This window comes from Meles meles, chromosome 2, assembly GCF_922984935.1.
Source record: "Meles meles chromosome 2, mMelMel3.1 paternal haplotype, whole genome shotgun sequence".
Classification (NCBI taxonomy): Eukaryota; Metazoa; Chordata; class Mammalia; order Carnivora; family Mustelidae; genus Meles; species Meles meles.
The window spans coordinates 69,757,192-69,780,415 of record NC_060067.1 but is presented as its reverse complement, the minus strand read 5'-3'; the positions used below and the strand labels follow the sequence as shown (position 1 = coordinate 69,780,415).

Here is a 23,224-nt window from a genome sequence, read left to right as displayed (position 1 = left end):
TTCTTGTGTTTAAGTTTTGTTGAATTTTTGGCAATTGTGGGTTTATGGCTTTCATCACATTTATAAAAATTTTGGCCATTTTCTTAAGATACTTTTCTTTCTCACCTCCATGTCCTATCCTCTGTATCCTCTGTTGACTCCAGAACACCTATAATTCACCGTGTGGGATTGCCCAATGGCTCACTAACACTGTTCATTTTTCTTTTCTGTCATTTTTGTCTCTGTGTTTCATTTGGATAGTCTTTATTGCTATGACTTCAAGTTCACAATTTTTTCTTGTGCAATATTCTATCAATCACATTCAATGTAATTCTTTATCTCAGATGTTTTAAATTTCATTTCTAGAAGCTCAATTTGAGGCTTTAAAAAATCTTCCATGTCTCTACTGAACATATTCAGTCTTTCCTCTAGCATCTTGAACACATGGAGTGTAGTCACAGTAGGTGTGCCTACTAACTCTCACCTTTGTCACATCTGAGTTAATTTTGATTTATTCCCCCCCATATGGGTTATAATTCACTGCCTTTCTTCATTGCTATGATTTTTGGTTGTAAAACATTTGTATTGTACATTTGGGGGGGTGCTGGATGGCTTTCCATTTCTGTAAATACCCTTATATTTCTTTCTGGGATGTAGTTAAGTTACTTGGAACTTGTGTGACGCTTCTGGGTCTTGTTCTTTTTAAAAAATTAACATATAATGTATTATTTGTTTCAGGGCTACAGGTGTGTGATTCATCAGTCTTACACAATTCACAGTGCTCACCATAGCACATACCCTCCCCAAAATCCATCCCCCAGCCACCCCATCCCTCCAGCCCCCTCCTCTTCAACAGCCCTCAGTTTGTTTCCTGGGATTAAGAATCTCTTACGGTTTGTCTCCCTCTCTGGTTTCGTTTTGTTTCATTTTTCCCTCCCTTCTTGGCTCTTGTTCTTAAGCTGTGTTGGCCTGGACTGGTTGATTTTTCCCTGCTACTGAGGCAAAACTCTTCTTTCTACTCTAACAAATGCCCCTTAACTTAGGGGTTCTCAACCCTGGCTGTCCAATGCAGGCACTGTTCCCATCCTCTGTGGGTTAACCCTTCTGGATGGCTCTTCCCCTAAATTGGGGGTAGCAGCTTGTAACCAGCTGACACCCCTGTAGGTCCCTGGGGTCCCCTGTCTGCATAGCTACCTCCTCTCCAGGATTCTGCTCCATGAACTCTGGCCACCTTGCCCTCGTGGGACTCCCTGCTCTACCCCTAACCCGAGGGAGAACCCTGGGGTCGCCTGGATCCCCACTGCCTCCACCAGCCCTGGAGACTCTCTCCAGGCAGGGAGTAGGATGGCCATTTGTTTCCCTTCTTTCAAGGATCACTGTCCTTTGCTGTGTAATTTTCTGTGTTTTGAGTGTTGTTTTTCACATATATTTATTGTTGCCCCCCTCCCTTTTTCTTTTTCCTTCTTCAGGTGAGAGCATGTGAACCTGGTCCCTGTTCCTTCAGCTGGAGCAGAAGCCTGCACATCAGCTGGTTTCTATTCCTGCCGCACTTTCCGCCACCTGGCACATTTCTCAGTCAGGACATCTTCTACTAAGATGCCATCTCTTAGTGGGGATGTGGGCCTTGTCCTGCTGGCAGAACCCCACATCTCTGCCCCACTGACAGAACCTGGCACAGGGCCGGGGGCAGCTTGTCGTGGTGGAAGGAGAATATTAAGAGCAACATATTTTGGGGGGCTCACCTGTGCCAGGCATGTGAGAGACAGAAACTCTTGCAACCTCCATGACAGTTCTGTGGGTCAGACAGAGGATGGGGGGACTGAGACAGAGAGGTGAGCCAAGTGTGCTAAGTCTTAGTGATAAAGGGGCAAGATTAGAACCGGTTTGGTATTTCAGGTCAGTTGTCATGAAGGGACAGTGGGAGCTTGCCAGTGGGAGGGCTTCCTGGAGGAAGTGGCCTGGGCTGGGCATTCAGGCAGAACTGCCTCCCACCTGGGGAGCCCCAAAAGGTGCGCCTAGGGGCCAGGAAGTGGTGAGGCAGGGGAGGGAAGCTGGGTGCCCTTTGATGGGGGCTCACTTCCTTAGGTGCTTCCGCCAGGGGGCAGCTTGTCCTGGAACAGGGAAGGGGAGCAGCAGCACTGGGTGCCCCAGAGCTGCTCCTTGGGACCCTACCCAGTACTCACCAGGAGGGCCACGCCTCCTCGCCCCCCTCCACCCCCACCTGGGGCTGCTTATAGGCCCATGACCCCCCCCACTGCCCACCTAGCCCCATGCTGCACTGGACGGCCTCGCATGCTGCCCACATCCTTATTTCTGACCACCACCACCCCCACTTCAGAACCGTCTTTCACACAGCTGCCTTTGGCGGCCTACACACCTGTTGGAGGGTTTCACGCTCCAGTTGTATCTCCTCACAAACCTGTTCCTGAAGTCTGGGACAGCCTTCGAGCTAGCCAAGACCCACTCCACCCACTTGCCCATTTTGTCCCAGAGGCCCTGTCCATGACCCCCAGGGCCAGCTCCCCCCGACCCTCCCTTCCCAGGAGGGCCCTGAATCAGCTCTCCTTGCTTCCTCCCCATTGGCAAGGCCTGAATCACGTACAGGAGGGCTACTCAGGTCTGCCCTTTGGGCCCTCACTCAGGGTACAGACAGGACAAGGCTGGGCTTGGCTCGCCTCTACCCATCCACAAAGTGCCTACACAGGTCTGGAGATAGGATTTGGGACCCTGCCTTCTCACTTGCTTGGGAAGGGTGGGCAGTCTGGGCCTTGATAGGCCCCAAACCCTGACTGTTGACACTCCCTCACCCAGCTCTCCTCTGCCTTGGGAATGTTAGTCTGCAAGGCCTCTGCAGTTTCAGTCTTCCCTGGAAGGCTTCCTGGAAGAGGGGACTTCTGAGCAGAGAGAAGCTGTTCCAGTCAGGGTTCCGGATGGAGCAGCATGGTGAGAGGGGACTGAAAGGCTCCTGAAAGGCGGGCGTGTGCATGTGTAGAGGGGGTATTACTTGGCCAGAGTTTGTGGAAGAAGGGGATGTGATTAGGACCCAGGCATCCAGGGCCTCAAGGGTTGTGGGGTTTATGATGAAGGCATTATGGAACCACAGTAAGATCACAGTTGTATTTTAAAATGATGATTGTCCGTTCCAGTGAAGTGACAGTGGAGGGGAAGCCAAGGAGAGCCTGGCCCCTCCTCAGATCAGAAAGGATGGAGAGGAGGCCCTGGAGAGTGAAGGGGGGGAGACATCTGAGTGGGCAGATGCTGAGCAGGCCAGGGCTTGGGGCGGGGGGGTAGGGGGGGTGGCAGTGTGCAGAAAGGACACAGGAAAGCAGGCCTCCAAAGCACACAGTTTCAGTCCTGCATGTTCAGTCCCTGGTGACTGCCCGTGGGGAAATCTTGGGCGAATTACCTGCCTTCTCTGTGCCTCTGCTCCCTCACCTGTGTCAGGTGACAGCGAGGCACCTGCCTGCCTCTGAGGATTAAAGAAATAGTGATGTGTGTTGGTCTCTATTACTCTTATTAATGTCCTTGGGGTTACCATCATAGTGGCAGGCCTGAAGCCCCAGGTGGGCATACCTGCCTTCAGTCAGGGATGCCACCATGAGCCTGGGCACGGGGCAGAACCTCTGTGCCCCACTTCGCCAGAGACCTGTTCCCCTCTGCCAGACCACTTGGGACCAGAGCTGGGTCCTGGATCTTTTCACTGCTCCCAGGGGCTCCCCGGGGACCTGGGCCTCGAGGGAGCCCTGCGGCCATCCCGTCCGCTCCTCCTGGGCAACCAGGGATGGCCTAGCTGCGGTCAGGGCTGGCCAGAGGTCAGGCGACCGTGGGCTCGACCAGGACCAGCGCTGGGGGTACCAGGAGTGCTCAGGCACGGTGGGCGCAGGTATGGGGAGGGCGCCGCGGCACCCGGGGGCGCGCGGGACAGGGTGGGGAGCTGCGGGGCGGGGTGGGGGTGGGGGCCGGGGTGGCGGAGAAGAACGCCCAGGGGCGGGGGGGGCGTGGTGTGGCGGGGGTGGGGGCGGGACGAGGGCGGGGAGGGGGCGGCTGGGCCGGGTAGGGCGGACTGGGGGGGGGAGCCGGGCCCGGCCGGGGGCGGGCAGAGGGCGGGGGCTGGGGCGGGGCCGCGCCCCAGGGAGCCGCCCCGCCCGCAGGCTGCCCGCACCGCGAGGGTTAAGGCGCAGAGCCCGGCGGGCGGGGCGAGCGCGCGCGGATTGGGGGAAAGTTTGGGCCCGGGGCGGGCGCGGGGCGGGCGCGGGGCGAGCCGGGGCGAGCCGATTGGAGGGAAGTTGTGTCGGGGCGGGGCGCGCGGCGGGCTCGGCGCTCGCTCCGGGAGAGTTGACAAAGCCCCGCAGGGAAGGACGCCTCGCGGCGCGGCGCCCCGGGCCCCTCGCCCCGCCGCCCCGGGACCCCGGCCCCGGCCTCCAGCCCCTGGACTCAACCCCTCCGCCCGCGCTGCATCCGGACACCCACCTCGGCGCCGGTCCTGGCCCGAGCCGCCCGCGCCCAGGTAGCGCCGCCCCGTCCCGAGGCCGGGCCCGGGGGCGCGGGGCGCCGGGGTGCGGCGCCCGGGGCGGCGATGACCGCGCAGCGCGTCCCGCGGGCCCGGCCCTGAGCCCCGCTGCCTGCCTGCCCCGCCGAGGTGAGACCCTCAGCGCGCCCGCGACACCCGGGGGGCCGACTGGGAGGGCCTGCCGGGGAGGATCGGGGTCCGGGGTCCGGGATCTGGCCGGGGGCTGGGAGGGTCCGGGTCCCGGAATGCAGGGTGCGAGGCCGCCGGGCACCGCACGCGCCGCCGCCGACCCTGCCCGGCCAGTGGTCCTGTCCGCGCCCCGCCCCCGCCCCTCTACCCCACGTGGGCCCCCCCCAAGCGCAAATTTGTCCGCTAATGGCGCAGGCGATTATGTGCGCGGCCGCCGGTGTTGTGTGTCCCGCGGGCAGGGCCCGAGTTACAAGCGCCAGGAATCCAGACGGTGTTTAGAGACGGGGGGCGGCGGGGGAGGCCGGTAATTAGTGTAAACCCTTTGTCTGCCTTTGATACCCGCGGTGCTCCCCGCCGCCGCTTCCTCCGCCCGGAGCGCTAGCAGGGAGGGCGGGGAGGCCTGCACCCCGACCCTCGCAGCCCGGGACTGGGGTGCTGGCCGCCCCGGGGCCCTAGGCTAGAGGGTGGCGACTCCTACCCTGTACGCCAGTGACCGACCCTCAATACCTCCAGGTCCGGACGGGCCAAGATGACGCCCAGCCCCACGTTGTTGCTGCTGCTGCCGCCGCTGCTGCTGGGGGCCCTCCCGCCGGCCGCCGCCGCCCGAGGTGAGTCCTGGCGCCCAGCCCGGCGCCCCGGCCTGCGCCAGCGCCGCCCCTTTCCCTCCCGGCCCTGAACCCTGCCACAGTGCCCGGCTGGCGCGTGTGCCTGTGCCCCGCCCCTACTGGCCGGGAGCTTGGTGGGTCTTCTCACCCTCTGGGCCCCCAGCCTCAGCCAGAAGTTACACCCCCCTTTGCCCGTGGGGTACCCCAGCTCACCCCCAAGCTCGCGCTTGGGACTCTATGCTCACTGAGGGGGCACACCTCACCCACAGGGCCCCTCTCAGCCAAAGATCACCCCGCCTCACCTGTGGGACCCCACACTTGCTGGCTAGTGGACTCTGGCCCCAGTGCCTCTCAGGACACATATATGTCTGTATGTGTACCTGAGGTTGAGGGCAGTTGGTTACCATGAGGATTTTTGTGGGGTAGGCTGTTTGGCACAATGGACCCAGTTAGGCCCCTATGAGGACCCAATTAGACCCAGAGACCCCATAGCGGCCAGGGTACGGTTTGGGGACAGTGGGGACATTTTTAGTGTCTGGGACTCATGACCCAGCCCTGTGCCGTGAGCTGGCCCATCCCTGGGAAGATACAGGGTGAGGGGCTGGGGGATTGAGTGTCTGGAACATGGAGTTGCTGCATGGTGTAGGGGGTGGGGGCTTGTCTCCAGGCAGACCCAGAGGACCACCTGCTTCGGGCTGCATACTGTGTGTGGGCGTGTTCCATTCCAGGACTCAGATGCACGCTCACACACCTGATGTCCCAGTGGGCAGGCCTGCAACGTCTCCTGAGGGACGCTCGCCCATGTACCCAGCCCCAGCAAGGTACAGCCTTGGCTGACGGGTGATGGGACATACGCGTTCACGGACTCCCGCCCGCCATCTTCTGCACTGGCCTCTTCTCGGCTAGGCGGGCCCTTTGGCCGGGCCAGCCCTTTGGGTGTGTTGACCACTCAGGAACGTCCCTGCCCTGTCCACCAGTCCTCTGAGGCTTCGCACCCCTCCCCCCGCCACCCAGCGGGTACACCGAGCCCAGCCTGGCCTTATATGGGCACATTCAGGAGTTGGGTGGCAGGCGGCAGCCCAGGTGGGCCTAATGCCACAGTACCCCCCCCCCCGCCTGCCCGGCTAGGGACTGGCCTGATGGCCTGGTGGGGGCTGTCCAGGCGTGGCTGGGCCTGGCAGTGTCCTGGGCACGGCAGGCACTCAGGTCATATGCAGCAAGGCCCCCCCGCCCGCCGGTGGCCAGCAGCCTGGATTCTGATCCCTCTTTCATCTGCTTGGACTCCCCTCGATCCCACACCTGCCTGTCCTCTGGCTGCTCAGCCAGGGAGCTCTGGAGGCCCCTGGCCTGGCCTGGTCATTGGCCGGATCCCGACGAAGAGTGGCGGATGGCAGCAATGGCGGCGGGCAGCAGGGCCTGCCTCAGTGCCAGGGGGCCCTGGAGGGGCCACACCCTGCTCTGTTTCCCTCAGCCTTGGCCTTGGGACTGCGCCTGGTCTCTAGCCTTGGCCCTCATGCCGGGTGTGCACTATCCTAGCACCCACTCTCCAAGGGCAAGGTCCTGTGTGGCTTTGGGGGTGGGGTATGAGGCCCCTGTTCCTGAACAGTGCTGGCTTCCCCTCCAGCCTGGCCTTGAGGGGCACGGTCACTCTGGGCGCGCCCCCAGAGGGCCAGGCTGTTTGCCGAGAGCCATCTTCCCTGTGCGTCACACTCTCCACAGTCAGCCCGTCTCTACACCAGATCATGTTTTCAAAGTTCCCCTTTCTGAAAGTTTCACAATCAGGGTGGGTTTGTCTTCAACAGCTTTTTCCAAATTGGAGGGAAGATAGGATTTGGGTTTCTCACAGTGGGAACTCGAGCAGCTCGGATGACCTTGCCCTTCCCAGAGAGCTCTAGAAGAACTTGTAGAAGGGCTTGTCCAGTTTGAGCTTTTCCACAGGGGAAGCAGTGGACAGGTCTCTGGACAGCCAGCCTTCGAAGTCACCTTCCTGTCCCCTAGACTGTGCTGGTGTGCCCTGGGAGGGCCGAGCGCTGCCCCAGGGGCCAGGCGCTGGCTGCTGGATGCCCCACGCCACGGGCATAGTGACTTCTTGCCATCTGGGCTGTGTTGGGAAGGGCCCACCAGTGTGTGTGAGGGCGTACGGAGGACGCACGGCCGTCAGGAGGGCTGTCGTCGTGTGCGTGTGTGCTGGCTGACCTTGCTTGGCCTCTGGCCAGGCTACAGGGGCCTCCCCCTACCCCGCCAGGCAGCCTCAGCTGAGGTGGATGTGCGGGAGCTGGGCCCAGGCGCTGTGAGGTGGGGATGCAGGCCAGCCGCCCCATTTATGTCTCAGGCCCCACTCCTGGAAGAGAAAATAAATCACTGTCCCCTCTGGGGGGAGGAGGGAGCCATGAACAAAGTCGCCTTTGGCTGGGCCTGGAAACTCCTACCGCAGGCTCCTTCTTCATTGTGCGGGAATCAATGGGCCTTCAACCCCCGCCCAGTGCCATGGGGAAATGTTGGTTTTTCCCAGCAGTGGCCTCAGCCTCCAGCCTGGGGTTTGGACACTGCTAAGAGTGCTGGCGGAGGCAGGCGGTGGTCCTGTGGGCTGGGAGTCTCGCTGCTGGCTGTGTCGCTGCTGGTGATGGGCCTTCTGTGCCTTCCCAGTGACCGTAGTCCTGGCATGTCCGGGACACAGCCTCTGGCCCATGCTGCCACCATCTGTCTTTCTAGTGGTGGTCACTGTGTGCTCCTGGTCAAGCCTGTGGGTGTTCAGTGTGGCTACTCTTGGGGCCCGAGGGCAGTGGGGGCCACTGTCCTGGGCTAGTTTAGGCTGGGTCTGTAGCCGGACAGTCCACAGCCCAGGAAGGCTGGGGGAGGGGGTTGGGGGCATGAGGATAGATGTGGGCAGCACAGCCCGGAAAGAGATATGGGTACTGGTCAGGTGAGGGAAGAATGACCTCTGGGTGGGGGAAGAGTGTGGGCAGAGGAGGGCAGGTCGCATTGACCAGGGTGGACACCTTGGGGCCGCAGACGCCCTGGTGTAGCTGGATGGGTGCCAGGAGTGGGAATAGGCCAGGACTGGGCTGAGAGGCTGGTTGGCTGGGGTGCAGGGAAAAGGAGTTGGGGATGTCCTGGGGGCTAGCTTCCTGTCCCCAGTGAGTTGCTGGGCTAGGGCCTCGAGGCTGGTTGGCCTGGGTCCCTTCATCCCACAGGGACCGGCCCCCTTGGGGAGAACCAGCATGAGTCAGGGACTCCCAGGTCTGTCCCTGGAATGTAGGGGACAGTGTAGCAGGGAGGTGCTCCAGCCTGGGGCTTGCTGATGCCCAGGGCTTCCCTTTGTGGCAGGAAACAATGGCTTTCTTCCCCAGTTGGAGATTTACACAAGTCCTGCACTAAGAAGAGATAACTGGGCCTGGGGCAGCAGGTGGTGGAGAGGGAGCTGTGCCCAGCTCTGCCTGGGACTGCCCTGGGTGGCGATCCCCTCTGACCCCACCATGCTGAGCCCCAGGACAGCCAGGCCACTGGCTGGCCCTGGCACTCTGTAGCGGCTTACCCGGTCCGGTGGGGACTGTGGGCTTCACTGTGGAGCCTGGCAGTGGGTGTTGTGTGCCCTGCAGCCTTCAGAGATCTCAGGGGTCCCAGTGTGCCACAGCCTCGGACCCATAGTCTGTCAGCAAGAAGCTGGCTGTGGGCTGTTGGCTGGGACCCTGGGATGGGTGAAGCTGGTGTGGGTGGGAGTGCGGGGCTCTGTGGCCTGGGGCTTGGGCCGTCTGGCGCTTGAGCCCTCACGGTGAGGGGCAGCACCGGTGCCGACCTCTGGCCCGGGGTTCCAGACTCAGGAAGCACCATGTCACATGGGTTCAAGCCCATGACGGGCAGGGCCCGCGGGTGCGCTGGGCCTCTTGTCCTGTTACCCTGTCCCCTGGGTCCAGTGCCAGCTTGTGAGGGAGACCCAGAGGACCAGGTCCTTCTTGGCTCCTGGGCTGGGGCTGGGGCTGGGCCCCTCTAGGGAGGTGGTGATCCTAGACCAGTTCTAGGTGCATGATGTTTTTGTGAGGTGGGGGAGGGGGGCAGGGGTCAGCTTGGAGACTGTGGACTTGGCAGGCTCTGGACGCAGCCACCGGGGTGTGCCACTGAGCCCTCTAGACTGGTCCTGGGGCCCTGCGTGTGGGTGCCGTTAGCTGTGGGCAGTTCCTGTGGGGACCCCCTCCCCAGGGCAGCAGCCTGGTTTCTGGGGCAACTGTGCGCCCTGTGGGTCCTACCAGTTCCACCACAGATCCCATGGGTCCAGCCCCCAGGGGCCGCCCTGGGCCTGCTGGTGACTGGGAGCCCGTGTGTGTGCACACGTGTACCTGAGTGGCTCAGAACCAGGGCGGAGGCTGATCCCTGCCTCTCACGGCTGCCCTGACGTGGTCTTCACCTCTTTTCGGCCTCCCAGCCCTTGTCTTCTTGGGGAGGGCACTGGCCCCAGGTCCGCCTCTGCGTGGTGTTCACCCACCACAGGGACCAGCGCAGGGACCCCCACTCTCCCGGAGAGTGTCCCCCTGCCTCTGCTGGTTCAGGGCGTACAGCCAGGCTAGATGGGACCTGCCTCGCTTCCCCGCCCCCGCGTCAGGCCCTGTCACAGTGCCCTTTGTGTCCTCTTTTCCAGACCACTTGACTTCTCCAGAAGGAGAGGGCTCCAGTGGCTCCGGCTGGCCATCCAAAGTCCCTGCCCAGCCAGTCCCAACAAGGTCAACCTGATGGCTCCCCAACCCCAGCCAGAGGGTTCCTTCCAGGCTGGCCATTTCCAGAGCTTCTCAGGGCTGATCAGGAATGGAGTGAGCTCTGATGTACTGACCGGCTGATTCCTGCAGCCCCTCGCTTCCACCCGTGTCCGTGGCCCCCGTGTGGGCAGCGTGGACTGGCACTTGGGGCCCCTGGGAGGGCTGATGTCTGGCCCAGCTCCTTATGAAGGCCGCTCGGGGTCAGCAGGTCACGAGTGCCTTGGGCGGCGGAGAGAGGGAGAGGCTGGCACAGGCAATGCCCCCACAGCCAGGCCAAAGACAAACCTGAACAGGACAGGGGCTCGGGTGTGGTTCAGATGGAGCAACTAGAGCAGGCCACCCCAAGAGAGGCACTGCAGCCCCCTAGGGGCGCTGGGGGGATGTTGGGGAGAGATACCAGGAGGGGATGGGCAGCATAGAGGCCGTGAGGGTTAAGGAGGTGTCGGGGGACTGCGCTTCAGGTGGCCCCGAAGGTGTGTGGAAACTGCATGGGTTAGACTGCCACTGGGGTCCTGTCCCTAGCCCTCCAGCATGTGTCACCCCTCCATCCATCCCTGCTCCCTTGCTCCTTCAGCCCTCCTGGGCTCTGCTGGGATAGGAGGGGCATCAGCCAAGGTTACAGTGGGACCTTGTTTTGTTAACCCTGTCCTCACGGCAGGTGGGGCAAGGGGGTCTCTGGTGTGGGGAGTTTGCCTCTACTGTTGGCATATGACTGTGTATGTGCATGTGCCTGGGAGCCTGTCTCTGGGTAGGGTGTGTGCATCTGGGGGGCAGCCCATGTGTCTGAGAACAGTGTCTGAGGGATAGCCTGTGTCTGAAGATAGTGTCTGCGGGACAGTGTCTGGGGAACAGTCCGTGTGTCGGGGGGACAGTGTCTGGGGGATAGCCTGTGTGTCTGGGGACAGTGTGGGGGACAACCTGTGTGTCTGGGGACAGTGTCTGCTGGGGGACAGCCCATGTGTCTGGGGACAGCGTCTGGAGATGGCGTGATCAGGTGGATGTGTGGCACCTGAGTTCTGGGTGGCGGCTGGGAAGCCTGGAAGTGTAGGCTGGATATATGGGGTCTTCCTGGTTGCTGCCCCCTGACCCCTCTCCACACCCCCATTCTAGTATGTTGTCACAGCTGTGGGGCTGGGGTAGGGCGAGAAGGAGGAAAGGGGGGTGTGGTGGTCTTCTCTCTCCCTACCGCATTGATGTTCAGCCCCCTTGAGGGGTGAGACCCAGCCCCAGCCCCAGCCTCCATTTACCCCCTCCACATGCTGCCCATGCCCCCCGAAATTCCCCAAGGCTGTGGCTTGGGGTGCATGGAAGGTCAAGGGCTTCCTGGAGGTCGTGCTCATGGGGAAGGTGCCTGTGCTGAAGGATCCAGAGGCTGCCCTGGAGCTGGTGGGAAACTGCCCCCATTCCAGCCCCTGCACACCCTCCAGCTGCCCATCTGCCTCAGGTCTTGCCTCAGTTTGCCTCTGGCTGGGTGGGTCGGGCACCTGACCAGGTGGAACAATGGGGGCTTGTGTTTCCTGAGCTAAATATAGAGCCGTGGCAGTCGCACTGGCGGCCAAAATCCCCAGGAATCTGGGGGGGCTCCCTCCGGTGAGCCTGCTGGGGTCTCTGCAGAGGCAAGGGATGGAGGGGGCAGGGAAGGCCCAGCTCAGGGGGAGGGGAAGGGGGCTGTTTGCTTTAGGATAAGGCTGGCTCCGTCTGGGGCCTCTGGCTGCCTGCCTGCCTGTCCCCCTGTCCTGCATGCAGGCCAGCCCCCGAGGCCACACCTCCGGTCCGTCTGGCAGTCACTGGGCTCTGTCCTCCTCTCCACAGTGGCTGAGGGGGCCTGTGGCCTCTGCAGCCCAGGAGATGCCCCTGACCCCCACTCCTCACACCCCCCTGCCTGGTACAGGGAGGGGGCAGGGCTGCAGGTGCCCCTCCTGGCCCCGGAAGCGCTGTCTGCTGGGTCCTCTCTCTGCCACTGATGCAGACTTCTTCCAGGATGGGGCCGGGACAGGAAAGCCCTGGGAGAGAGGGACACCGTCTTAGCCCCCGATGCTTGCCAGGCAGTGTTTGGGTCTGTGTGGACAGCCAGGTGTCAGCCTGGGGGCAGGCTGAGGGGGTGCCCTTTCTGTCCTGCAGTCTGGGGTGCCCCTTTGAATAGTGGGATTGCAAGCAGTGACAGGTGTTGGACAGGGCCTGCCTGGGAGTGAGGCTGGGACCCTGGGCATGCCGGGGGGCCTCAGGAGACCCCTGCAACCGTCTCACTGTGACTTGGTGGGTGTCTGGGGGGCCCCATATGCAATTGAGAAATTAGGGAGAGGTAGATCTCAGCAGCTGCTTGCTGGGGCCCTGGGGGGCCTGGTGAGGAGGGAGCTGGCCGAGAGTGCAGGGATGGCCTGGGGCCCATGTTAGGAGCCCCATGGCAGGAGTGAGGGGAACCCAGCAGAGGCAGAAGCGTTCCTGGGGGTGTGCTTGGTGGGGTGGGTGGGATGGTAGGTGGGGCTGGGTAGGGCCCTCTCCCACCTCAAGCTCCCTTTTCACCAGGGGGCATAGAAGGCATAGAGGGAAGGGCCTGGTGTTGCCGTGCCCCTGCTGTGCCCCGCAACCCTCCGTCCCCCTAGCAAAGCCGGGCCCCTCCCTGCCTAGACCCTGGGCTGTCAGCTCTCTCCATCCAAATGGGGGCCAGCACCCCCTGCCCTCACCGCCTGCAGACCATTGGTATGGGGCTGCACTCTGCACGGGTCCCCTGGGGCTGGGAGGTGGTGCACAGGAAGCTGCCACGAGCCTCTGGAAAGCCCAGGGATGCGCTCTGGGCTGGAGGGGGAAGGCTGGCAACACAGCCAGCTGGTGCCTACACACCATAGAAACACCAGCTGGTTCTTGAGAACACGTGCTGCCCGCAGGCCCCGTAGCTGTGAATCTCAGGGTGGCCGCCGGCTGGTTCCTCTGGGAGGTCAGGACGCAGGATTCAGGCCATCCAGGCTGAGTGGCCACGGTGTGGAGTGAGCACCCCTGGCCAACAGCCAGAGGGTGGGATCCTGGGAGCTAGGCCCCGGAAGGGCAGCGGGTTGCCTGAGCCGTCTGTCCTGGTCTGGGGGTATGGTCAGCGGGGCGAGTGTAATGGCTCAGTGGCCCCTGAGGTTGCCCCAAGGTGCAGCAGCCTTGGGGCTTGGCCAGGAGGCAACGCCACCTCTCTGGGACGCCTGCAGTGTCCTCTGCAGCCGGCTCGCCGTGCCTGCTGGCCCTGCACCCAGGAGGCACCAAGGCTGGCGGTGAGCTGGGACAGGACCAGGAGTGGGTTTTTTCCCGCCGGCGACTTGGGCTTCTCCTATTGGGGGACAGTGGGCAGGGGGCTGCCAGCCAGACAGGAACCCTGCTGCTTGCCCTTGGACCCCAGGGACTTGGGGTCATGCTGCCCTATCGTGCCACTTTGCCCAGCCTCCTGCCGAGGTGCCGCTGGCGTCAGGGAGGCCCATCGCCAGGCACACATAGCTGGGCACCAACTGGACCACAAGACATGTCCGTTTGTGCTACATGGACTTGGTGCCATGTGCCTTGCCTGTGGGGAGTACATGGGGCTCTGTCCTGGCCCACCTGTGGACGCACAGCCTGGGTGAGCCACTCTGGCCCCTCTGTATCCTGGTCCTCCGTGACAGGATGTGACAGCACATCTGGGGAGCTCAGATCCCAGCAGTGGCGGGATCCGGGAGACTGCTGACCCCTGTGGGCTGGGGCCAGGGCCCAGGGCTTCAGACCCCCGCTGCCTGGGCTGGGCAGGCAGGCAGCCGCTGGGGCTCCCACACGCAGGCCTGCCTGCACTCCTGACCGCTGGCCACCCGCCCCTCCCTGACTGAGCTCTCTGACCCACCCACAGGCCCCCCGAGGATGGCAGACAAGGTGGTTCCAAGGCAGGTGGCCCGGCTGGGCCGCACTGTGCGGCTGCAGTGTCCCGTGGAGGGAGACCCGCCGCCACTGACCATGTGGACCAAGGACGGCCGCACCATTCATGGCGGCTGGAGCCGCTTCCGGGTGCTGCCCCAGGGCCTGAAGGTGAAGGAGGTGGAGCGGGAGGACGCCGGCGCCTATGTGTGCAAGGCCACCAACGGCTTCGGCAGCCTCAGCGTCAACTACACCCTCATCGTGATGGGTCAGTGATGCCCACGCTGGGGCCATGCCATTGAGCCCGAGTCCACATGAGCCCGGGAAGCAGACCTTCCCTGTGCGGCCCCACCCCACCCCAGTGCTGCTACCAGGAGGAGACCCACCTGCCCGCCTCCTCCAAGCCCAGGACAGGGGCCTGACCTCTGGGGCCACCACCCCCAGCCCGGGCCTTCCTCCTCCTCAGGCCTGTGCTGCGGGGTCCCCAGAGCCTCTGCTGATGGGGAGACCCAGGCTGGCTAGGGGGTGGCAGGATGGGCACGGGAGAGCCCCAGGGTGGGGGTCTTGTGAAGGGCCAGCTGGGAGGCCGGGCCTTGGCGTCGGCTTTGACTTTGAGGCTCAGATTTCAGAGTTCAGAGGGGCCGCCAAGGGCCTTGTGTTCTCTTCTGTCTCTGGGGCTCTGGTGTGGGGGCTGGCGGGGTCCCCCCAGAGACACACCCGTGGCTCACTGGTACTGGGAGGGCTCCTGGGCTGGGTCCCTGGAGGTGGGGCTCCCTGGCAGCCATGGCGTCCCGTCTCGCAAAGGGGGTGAGCTTGACCTGTGCGGCCCCCTCCCTGGGTCCCTGGCTGGGTGGAGGAGGCTGTGACAGGAAGGGCATTCCTTGGCCTGCCCCACCCCCGCTGGGCCCCCTGCTCTGGATCGTGGAATGGGAACACGGCTGGTGTCCCCCCCACTGTCCTCTGAGAGGGGAGGGTGACGAGGCGGTATGTGAGCCATGTCAGCTCTCCAAGGCCTCGGCCCCCTTGATGTGGGCTAGGGTTACCGCAGCTGCCAGGCGGGCCCGGCCCCCTCCTCCCACTGGGCCTGCAGACCCCCCGGAGCCGGGGGGGGCTGTGTTGGGGTCACCTGCACCCAGGCAGTGGGCTGGGCAGGCAGCTCTTGCCCAGCTGTCTCTGAGATTCTGAGAGGTGGGTGTGCCCTGGGGGGTGCGCATGTGTGTTTGCAGAGCTCTCCCAGCTGGGCCCGAGGCCAGGGCCTGGGAACCAGCCTGGGGTCGGGGAGGGCACTGTTGGGGCCCCCCTCATTTGCCCTCCTCTTTGCAGATGATACTGGCGCAGGAAGGGAGCGTCTGGGGCATGACGGTGCCTCCGGGGGCCAGGAGGATGCAGCCAGCAAGCAGTGGGGTGAGAGGGGGTGGGCGTCGCCGTCCTCCCTGGGCATGGGTGGGGTTGGCCTCCCAGTGTCCTGCTGACCAGGTGCTGGCCATTTCGCAGCGCGGCCCCGCTTCACGCAGCCCTCCAAGATGAGGCGTCGCGTGATTGCTCGGCCCGTGGGCAGCTCTGTGCGGCTCAAGTGCGTGGCCAGTGGGCACCCACGGCCTGACATCATGTGGATGAAGGACGACCAGGCCCTTACGGGCCTGGAGGCCGGGGAGCACAGGAAGAAGAAGTGGACACTGAGCCTGAAGAACCTGCGTCCCGAGGACAGTGGCAGGTACACGTGCCGTGTGTCCAACCGCGCAGGCGCCATCAATGCAACCTACAAGGTGGATGTGATCCGTGAGTGCCAGGGGCTGGGGCCGGGGCGGGGTGGGGTGGGGGCGGCCCGGGGTGGTGCTGACGACCCGCTGTATCTCCGTACAGAGCGGACGCGCTCCAAGCCCGTCCTCACGGGCACGCACCCCGTGAACACGACCGTGGACTTCGGGGGCACCACATCCTTCCAGTGCAAAGTGCGCAGCGACGTGAAGCCTGTGATCCAGTGGCTGAAGCGTGTGGAGTATGGCGCCGAGGGCCGCTACAACTCCACCATCGATGTGGGCGGCCAGAAGTTTGTGGTGTTGCCCACAGGGGATGTGTGGTCGCGGCCCGACGGCTCCTACCTCAACAAGCTGCTCATTGCGCGCGCACGCCAGGATGATGCCGGCATGTACATCTGCCTGGGGGCCAACACCATGGGCTACAGCTTCCGCAGCGCCTTCCTCACTGTGCTGCCAGGTGCGCCCCCTCCCTGTTCCCACCTCGGCCGCGCGAGGCGCCACGCACGGCCATGGGCTGGCTGGTCGCCGGCTGTCCCGGGACCCGTGGCGACATTGCTCTCCCCACCCCTGTCCTTGGCCTCTCTTGCAGACCCCAAGCCTCCAGGGCCCCCTGTGGCCCCCTCGTCCTCAACCACCAGCTTGCCGTGGCCCGTGGTCATCGGCATCCCGGCTGGCGCCGTCTTCATCCTTGGCACCGTGCTCCTGTGGCTCTGCCAGGCCAAGAAGAAGCCGTGCGCACCCGGGCCCACCCCACCTCTGCCTGCACACCGCCCGCCTGTGGCCGCCCGCGACCGGGCCGGGGACAAGGACCGTCCCATGCCCCCCAGCCTCGGCCCTGCCCCTGGTGTGGGGCTGTGTGAGGAGCTCGGGCCTCCGGCGGCACCCCAGCATCTGCTGGGCCCGGGCCCATCTGCTGGGCCCAGACTTTATCCGAAACTCTACACGGACGTGCACACACACACGCACACACACACGCACTCGCACACGCACTCGCACGTGGAGGGCAAGGTCCACCAGCACATCCACTACCAGTGCTAGCCAGTGCCACAGGGTGGGGCCCCACCCACTTGCCCTGTGGGGCCTGGGTGGGGGTGGCGGGCCCATGGGGGGCGGGCGGCTGCGCAGAGAGCTGGGGCCTAGGCAGGAGGCACAGTCAGCACCCTGGGGCGCCCTGGGTGACACACACACATACCTCTGGACACACACACACACACACACACACACACACACACACACACACACCCCCTCAGACTAAGATGCCTGGGAAGGTCTGTGCCCGCAACTTTGCAGTGTGCATGTAGCAATGGGCTAGTTGATGAAGGAACCCCTAGCCCCTTGAGGAGGGTTCCACAGGGGCCACGGTCAAGCCACCCCTCCCCGCACCTGGCAGGGGGTCTGAGAGGACCCTGGCCAAACCCCCGAGCCCTGCCCCGTGCCGGCTGCTGTGTCCCTACCCAGGCCTCCACGAGCAACTGGCCGTGTTTGCCAGTACCTGTCCGGGCATTCCCCAGGCTACCGGGCCAGGAGGTCAGGCAGAGCAGTCTTGGCCTCTGCCCTGAGAGGCTGGAGCCCCCTGGGGGTGACCCTGCCCCTGCCAGAGCGAAGGGCCCTTGATATTTATATTTAAAAAAAGAAAATAATAATATTAATAATGCTGGAAGGAAGGTGTACCACAGAGCCTGCCTGACCTCAGGCCCAGGACGCACCTGGCCTGCTGGCCAACTGGACGGCTGCCTCAGGGCTGGGCACCATCGCCCCACGGCCTGTGGCAGCCCCAGACCTCTGTAATTTTATATAGAGTTTGAGCTGAAGCTTCGTATATTTAATTTATTTTGTTAAACAAGAAAATGTGCATCCTCTTCCATTAAGCTGATGTTTCTGCCTTTGGCTTGTGCGCGTGTGCATGTGTGTGCGGGCCTAGATCTGTGTACAGGCGTGTGTGCCCATGTGTGCTTACGTCTGTGTACAGCTGTGTGCATGGCCATGCCTGTGGGCCTGTGTGCCAGGCCCAGGCTCCAGGAGTCCTGTAGTTGACCTAAAGTTCTGGGATGACACCTTGGGGTCCCGGGGCCCCATCAGCTGCCCTGAACTGGACTCAGGTGAACGTGTTTGGAGCACTGACTGACTCACACCCCTGCAAGCAGCTCCTTAGCTAGCTAGAGTCCCCTCTCTTACTCGTACTGCCCTGAGGGCCCTCAGTGTAGGGCCTGTGGTTTCCCTGCCCCACACTCGGGGGCTTCAGCTAGTAGCCTGGGAGGGCTGGGGCCTCGTCATCCCTGTCCTGGTGCCTGCTGCCAGGAGGATGCAGTCCCGAGTCTGCCAGCCACTACTGGGCCATGAACCATGGTCTCACTCCAGCTGCAGACCCTAAGGCTGGGACTCACTGTGTCTTAAGAAAAGGCACTAAGATAATGGATTTTAGCAAAGCCACTCGTGTGAGGTGCTTTGGGTTCCCAGAGCCTCGGAAGGTCTGGCTGAAGGAATGGGGCCTTGCTGGTGTCTGGGGCACTGGAGGGAACACGAATAGGTTCTGCCCAGCCCTACAGGCCAGGGCACTCACCACCCTACATAGTTCTGCTGGTTCCCTGCAGCTGGAGCTCCCCAAGGTCAGGGCCAAGCCTCCCCTGGCTCCCTTCTCCTCAGCCGAGGGCAGGTCTGGGAACCCTGTCCTCTGGTGTCTGGGGCTAGGCGCCATCCTCTGGCCCTCTTCCACTGGGCCCCCTGGCCTCCCCAGGATGGACCTCACTCTTTCTGCCCCAAGGAGGAAGGGGCTAGCCGTGAGGGAAGGCACACTGGGGTGATCCTGATTCCATAGGCAGCGACTGAGCCTGGGCAGGGCTGGTGGTGGCCAACTTCAGGGGACACCATGGAAAGCCAGCTGTGGGAGCTCTGCTGGGCAAGCAGGGGGAGCTGTGGGGGCTTCAGGCAGCCACAGCTGGTGACCAGCCGATGCTCTCCAGACAGGACAGGCTGTGGGGGCCGGAGCCCGGATGCGTTTCTCTCCCAGGTGGGGGTGGGATGGAAAGAGTCAGCCTTGGGTGGCGAGGAGAACTCAGGCTATGGGACATCCATAGGCCATGGGAGTGAGCTGTTTCCCCCGCCCCTCTGCACCTGGGAGGGTACAGATCCTGCCCCTCACCTGGACCTCCAAAGGTGCCCGTGCCCTTCCCAGCTGAGGTCCATTGTCTCTGCCTGAGCCTCACATGGGAACTGCCCCTGTCTTCTGTCCCCAAGGAGTTCTGATAGTCCATCTCTCAGGGGCAAGACAGGCCCAGCAGGGCCCTGGGTCCTGGCTCTCACTGAGACCGGCAGCCCTGGGCTCCACACCCCTTGCACCCTTTCAAGGCTTCTGAAGGGAGGCAGGCACTGAGGGACTGGTGACTCTGTGAACACATGGGGACCCTGCCTGGTCTCCCTGAAGCCCTATGTGTTCATTACCACACCCTGGGACTCAGGGTCCTCAGCTGCAGCCTGTCCCACAAAGACCTCAGCTTCCTGCTCTAGGGGTGACCACATGGGTCCAGACCCCTCTCATGCCCTTTTCAGGGGCCACCTGTGGCTTCCAGACCCTTCTCCCTTGGCCCCACCCTGTACTTCTGCTCTCCTGGGATGTCTCCCACTCTGTGCTGCATGACCCCTGGGAGATTTCAAGGTCTACCTGGGTAATCCTTGACCCTGACTTCTGTCCTCTCTGTTGCAGGGCCCCATTTTGAGTCCCACCCCCCATATTGTAGGGACCACCCTGTGCCCCACACTCCCAGGATAGAATCTCATTTCCTGCACACCACATGTGGGGGCAGCGGAGGGGACGGCAGTGTGGACAGACTGGGGGGTCCAGGGCATGGGAAAGGGGTGAGACTGGGGAGAGTAGACGCTAGGCTGGGTGCAGGAGCTGTGAAAGATGGGGGTCCCAGGGGTCCCAGGGCTGGGCCTCCTCGAGCAGACCTCTGGTGGCTAACTAGCAGTAGAGCTTCTCTTGGAGCCTGGCCTTTCTGCTCATCCCACCCTGCTCCTGAGCCCATGCCTCTGCCCTGTGGGTGCCCGGTCCCCCCGTGGGGACTCCCAGGTCTGATGCAGAGGGACAAGACTCAGCCAGTGTTAAGGGCAGGGTCCCCCACCCAGGATGGGGCCCTAGGGACAGAGAGAGGGGGTGGGGTGGTGGGCTTCCCCTGCCCCCCCCATGGCCCCTACTGCTTGGGCAGAAAGGTCAGCAGGCAGCCATCAAGGCTCTGGGGACCACAAGCAAGGACACAACAGCTGGTGTCCCCAGCTCTGTGGGGTTCTCTGTGGGGCAGGGCCGGGACCTGCCCTGGAAGCTCCCAGTTTGGAGGCAGAGGAGAGGGACCCAGCTGTGTCCTCAGAGTGACCCCCAGCCATGCCAGGCTGGACAGGGACTTCTGACAGGCCACTTCAGGAGGCCGCTACTGGCGTCCTTGGTGGGGTGTGGGCATGGCACACGGCAGGTGGAGCTCCAGTACTGAGCCGGGCTACAAGCTTCCCCCCGATCTGTTCCCGGGTGGTGATAAGCCGGTCCCTCGAAGCCCAGAGTACTTGAAAGGGCGGCTACCGCTCTGACACTTTGGGCGTGAGCCCCCCCAACACGCATCCTTCCCGGCCATCCTGGCTTCAAAGGGGAGTCTCATCCCACAGCTGTCCATGGGGGGGGGGGGGGGCGACCAAGGCTGATGAGAATGAGGGGGATGTGGGACAAACCCGCCCACACAGGACTTGGGTTGGGACAGCCTGGCAGGAGATCAGAGTCTTGTCCTGGGGTCAGGCCAGGGGACAGGGACAGGAATGCAGGATATGGGACACAGGAGAGGTGTCAGGAACATGGGACATGCAGTCAGGACACAGGATGGGGACAGCCTTGGCCTGGACTCAGAATTCAGGGCTAAGAGCCCGCAGGGGATGGCCAGGCTGCCCCAGCTGCTGATGCTGGGTTTTGTGGGACTTGGAGGGTCCTGGCCCTGTGGCAGGGGCTGTGGGAGGCAGGGTGTAATGCTGGGACCCCCATAGGGCCACCCCTGCTTGGGGAGCTAGGCCTCCTGGCTGGGCTTGGTGTCCCAGGTGTCCACAGGGCTCAGTAGAGCCCCTGCCACATCCAGGGGACCCATGGAAGGGCTTGGCTGGGTGGAGGGGGCAAGGGTGGGACCTGTTGGCGGGGGCTCCCTCTGTGCCCTGTGCTGACCCCACCGTGTACCTAGCCCCACTTGGCCACCCTGGCCTGGGGAAAGCTGGGGCTCAGGTGCTCTCCTGGAGGGCTTGGGTGATGTAGAGTCCTTGGGTTTGGGGTTTACTTTTAGGCCTCATGACAGTGTCTCTGGGGAAGTATTTGACCAGGACCATGTGGAAGACCCGCTGAACTCGGAAACCCTTGGTGACCCAAAGGCAGGGCTAGCCTGCAGTGGCCCCCGGAGCTGGTGGGATCTGTGACAGGACCCCCTCCCCATGGCCATGCCTCCAGCCCCCACACTGAGCTCTGACGGGACTTGGCCTATGGGAGCAGAGGGCAGGGTCAGGGGTTGAAGGTGGGGTGAAGGAGGGAGCAGAGAGGGTCTACACTCCCTCTACCTGGTGAAGATGACAAGACAGGACAGGAGCCCCAGGGGAAATGTCCATCTAGCCCTGGCGGCTCTGGGCCCTAGCAGGATGGCCACAAGCCCTGCACAGAGCCCTCACACTGTCCGTCCCCCCTTACAGATAGCCCTGGTCACTGTGGCGTGAGTAAGCAGCCCAGTGGGGGCTTCTGGGCCAGCCCCTCACCATGACCCCTGGCACCGTCCCTCAGGCGTCCACTCCCCAGCCTGGGACGGGCCCAGGGGCAGCTCTGGCTTCCAGCACTGACAGCCCAGCCCTGCCCGCTTAACCCTGTGAAGGTGTGCGCTGTCCCTTTGGAGATTCAGCCCTGTCCTGTCAGCAACCCCAGGGCCTCCCACCCTACCCCGCCCTGCGCAGCTCTCCACAGCCCCTGCTTTGGCTCAGGGGTCCCTCCAGGCTGGCGCCCCGCCCCAGCACTCTGGTCGCTGGACTGCAGCTGCCTGTGCAGGGACCATCAGTCCCCCATCGCCCCACAGGCCCATGGACTTCGGTGATACCGGGTGGGAGCTGGAACACCTCCTTGGGCCTGAGGGATCCTGAGATACGGAGCCCACCTCCCCTGCCCCCTGGGGCTTCTCCTGTGGGGATGACCCTTGGGGCAGCAACCCTCAGCTGTGCTGTCTGGCCTCCGGAACCCACTCGTCTTCTGAGGGGGCCTGGGGCTCCTCGCATACACTTCTATGGGCAGCAGCCGGGTGCAGACCCTGCGGCTGCTGAGGCCCAGTCAGCTGCTAGTGCCCTAGCTGTGCGGCTCGGTGGGTGGGAGCCACTGACCCAGGCCTCCTGTGCCCCCACCCTGGGAATTCCGCTCAGCCAGGGGTGTGGTGGAGGTGGGGGGAGGGGTGGAGACTCAGCACAGACTCAGCCTTGGCCTGCGGCAGGGCAAGGAGTGGGTGTGTGGGGGCGGGGTGGGGGGGGGGGCTGTGCACACGTCTGCCTCTCGAGGTCCCGGCTGTTTCTGTTCAGGGGCCCTTGGGTCTGGAGTTTGTCTGGGATGACAAGGCAGCGCGCCTGGGTCGGGTCCAATGGCTAGCATGGCCGCCGGGGGGCTTCCTAGGAGTGGCAGCCCCCCAGCCAGGGTCACACGCTGCCCCTTACTTCCTGACCTCAGGCCCCGTCCGTCTGGGCCTGCGGCCTGGAGTTTCACTCCCTCCTCCAGCCGCGCCAAGGCCTCAGTCCCAAGCTGGAGGGGCATGTGCTCGTCCCCAGAGGCTGCGCTGACCCCTGCCTACACCACCTTCACAGGCCAGGGAGGCCAAGGGAGCAAGTGGGTGAGGACGCCACCATCTGCCCCATAGCCAAGTCTTGGGGGGAGGAACAAGTGGCCTCCTGAGCACCTCAAGGGTGAGCCATGCCCTGTGGGGGGGGGGGTGGGTGATGCCTCAGGGAGGGGTCCCGATTGGGGCCAGATGTCTCTCCTCATGCACCCCCTCCAGGGGTTGGGGGGAGACACACAGAGGGTCTGCAGTAGCCTCAGGCGAGGGAGTGGTGGGGCCTGAGGCTGTCCTGCCCCCCACCACAGCTGTACACCCCACCCCCACTCCCTGCGACAGCCAGCAGCTGCTGGGCCTCTGGCCTGTGGCCGGCAGGTGGTGACAGCTGCCAACAGCTGGCTGGAGGGAGGGTCAGGCAGGCCTTATCCTGAGCGGAGGGAGGGAGTGGAGCAGTGGGTGGTGGGTTTTCCCCAGGGAGCCCCAGGGCAGGCCAAGCTCCTGTGTTCCTAAAGAGCCCTCCCCTGGTCCTGGAAGGGGCCTCACTAAGAGGACAGTGGGGAGCCGGCAGGGGTGTCTTGGCTCTGCTGCCAGGGCTGAGGCTCCATCTGCCTCTTGAGGAGCCAGGGGTCCAGGGGCTCCCTGAAAGGAGGGGCAAGGGCCACAGAACCAGGGAGGTGAGAGGAATGGAGGAGGCTGGGCTTTGGGCAGGGGTCTCTGCTGGAGAGCAGTATGTCCCTCCCCCCACCCAGCAGTGTCC

General features: G+C 63.4%; 1 protein-coding gene across 3 annotated transcripts; it reads left to right on the top strand.

The window, feature by feature from the left end:
* The first annotated feature begins 4,281 nt into the window (after positions 1–4,281).
* FGFRL1 (fibroblast growth factor receptor like 1) lies at positions 4,282–17,520 on the top strand. 3 transcript variants are annotated; one of them, XM_045998501.1, is made up of 8 exons: positions 4,282–4,486; positions 5,192–5,286; positions 6,012–6,104; positions 13,888–14,160; positions 15,216–15,296; positions 15,387–15,671; positions 15,756–16,109; positions 16,242–17,520. In XM_045998501.1, exons 2-8 carry the CDS (start codon positions 5,208–5,210, stop codon positions 16,688–16,690), a joined length of 1,614 nt encoding a protein of 537 aa, XP_045854457.1. In that variant the 5' UTR covers positions 4,282–4,486; positions 5,192–5,207; the 3' UTR covers positions 16,691–17,520. The 3 variants fall into 3 exon arrangements, with proteins under 3 accessions (XP_045854457.1, XP_045854456.1, XP_045854458.1); XM_045998500.1 differs by having other exon boundaries at positions 4,282–4,618; XM_045998502.1 differs by lacking the exon at positions 6,012–6,104 and having other exon boundaries at positions 4,284–4,618.
* The last annotated feature ends 5,704 nt before the right edge of the window (positions 17,521–23,224 follow it).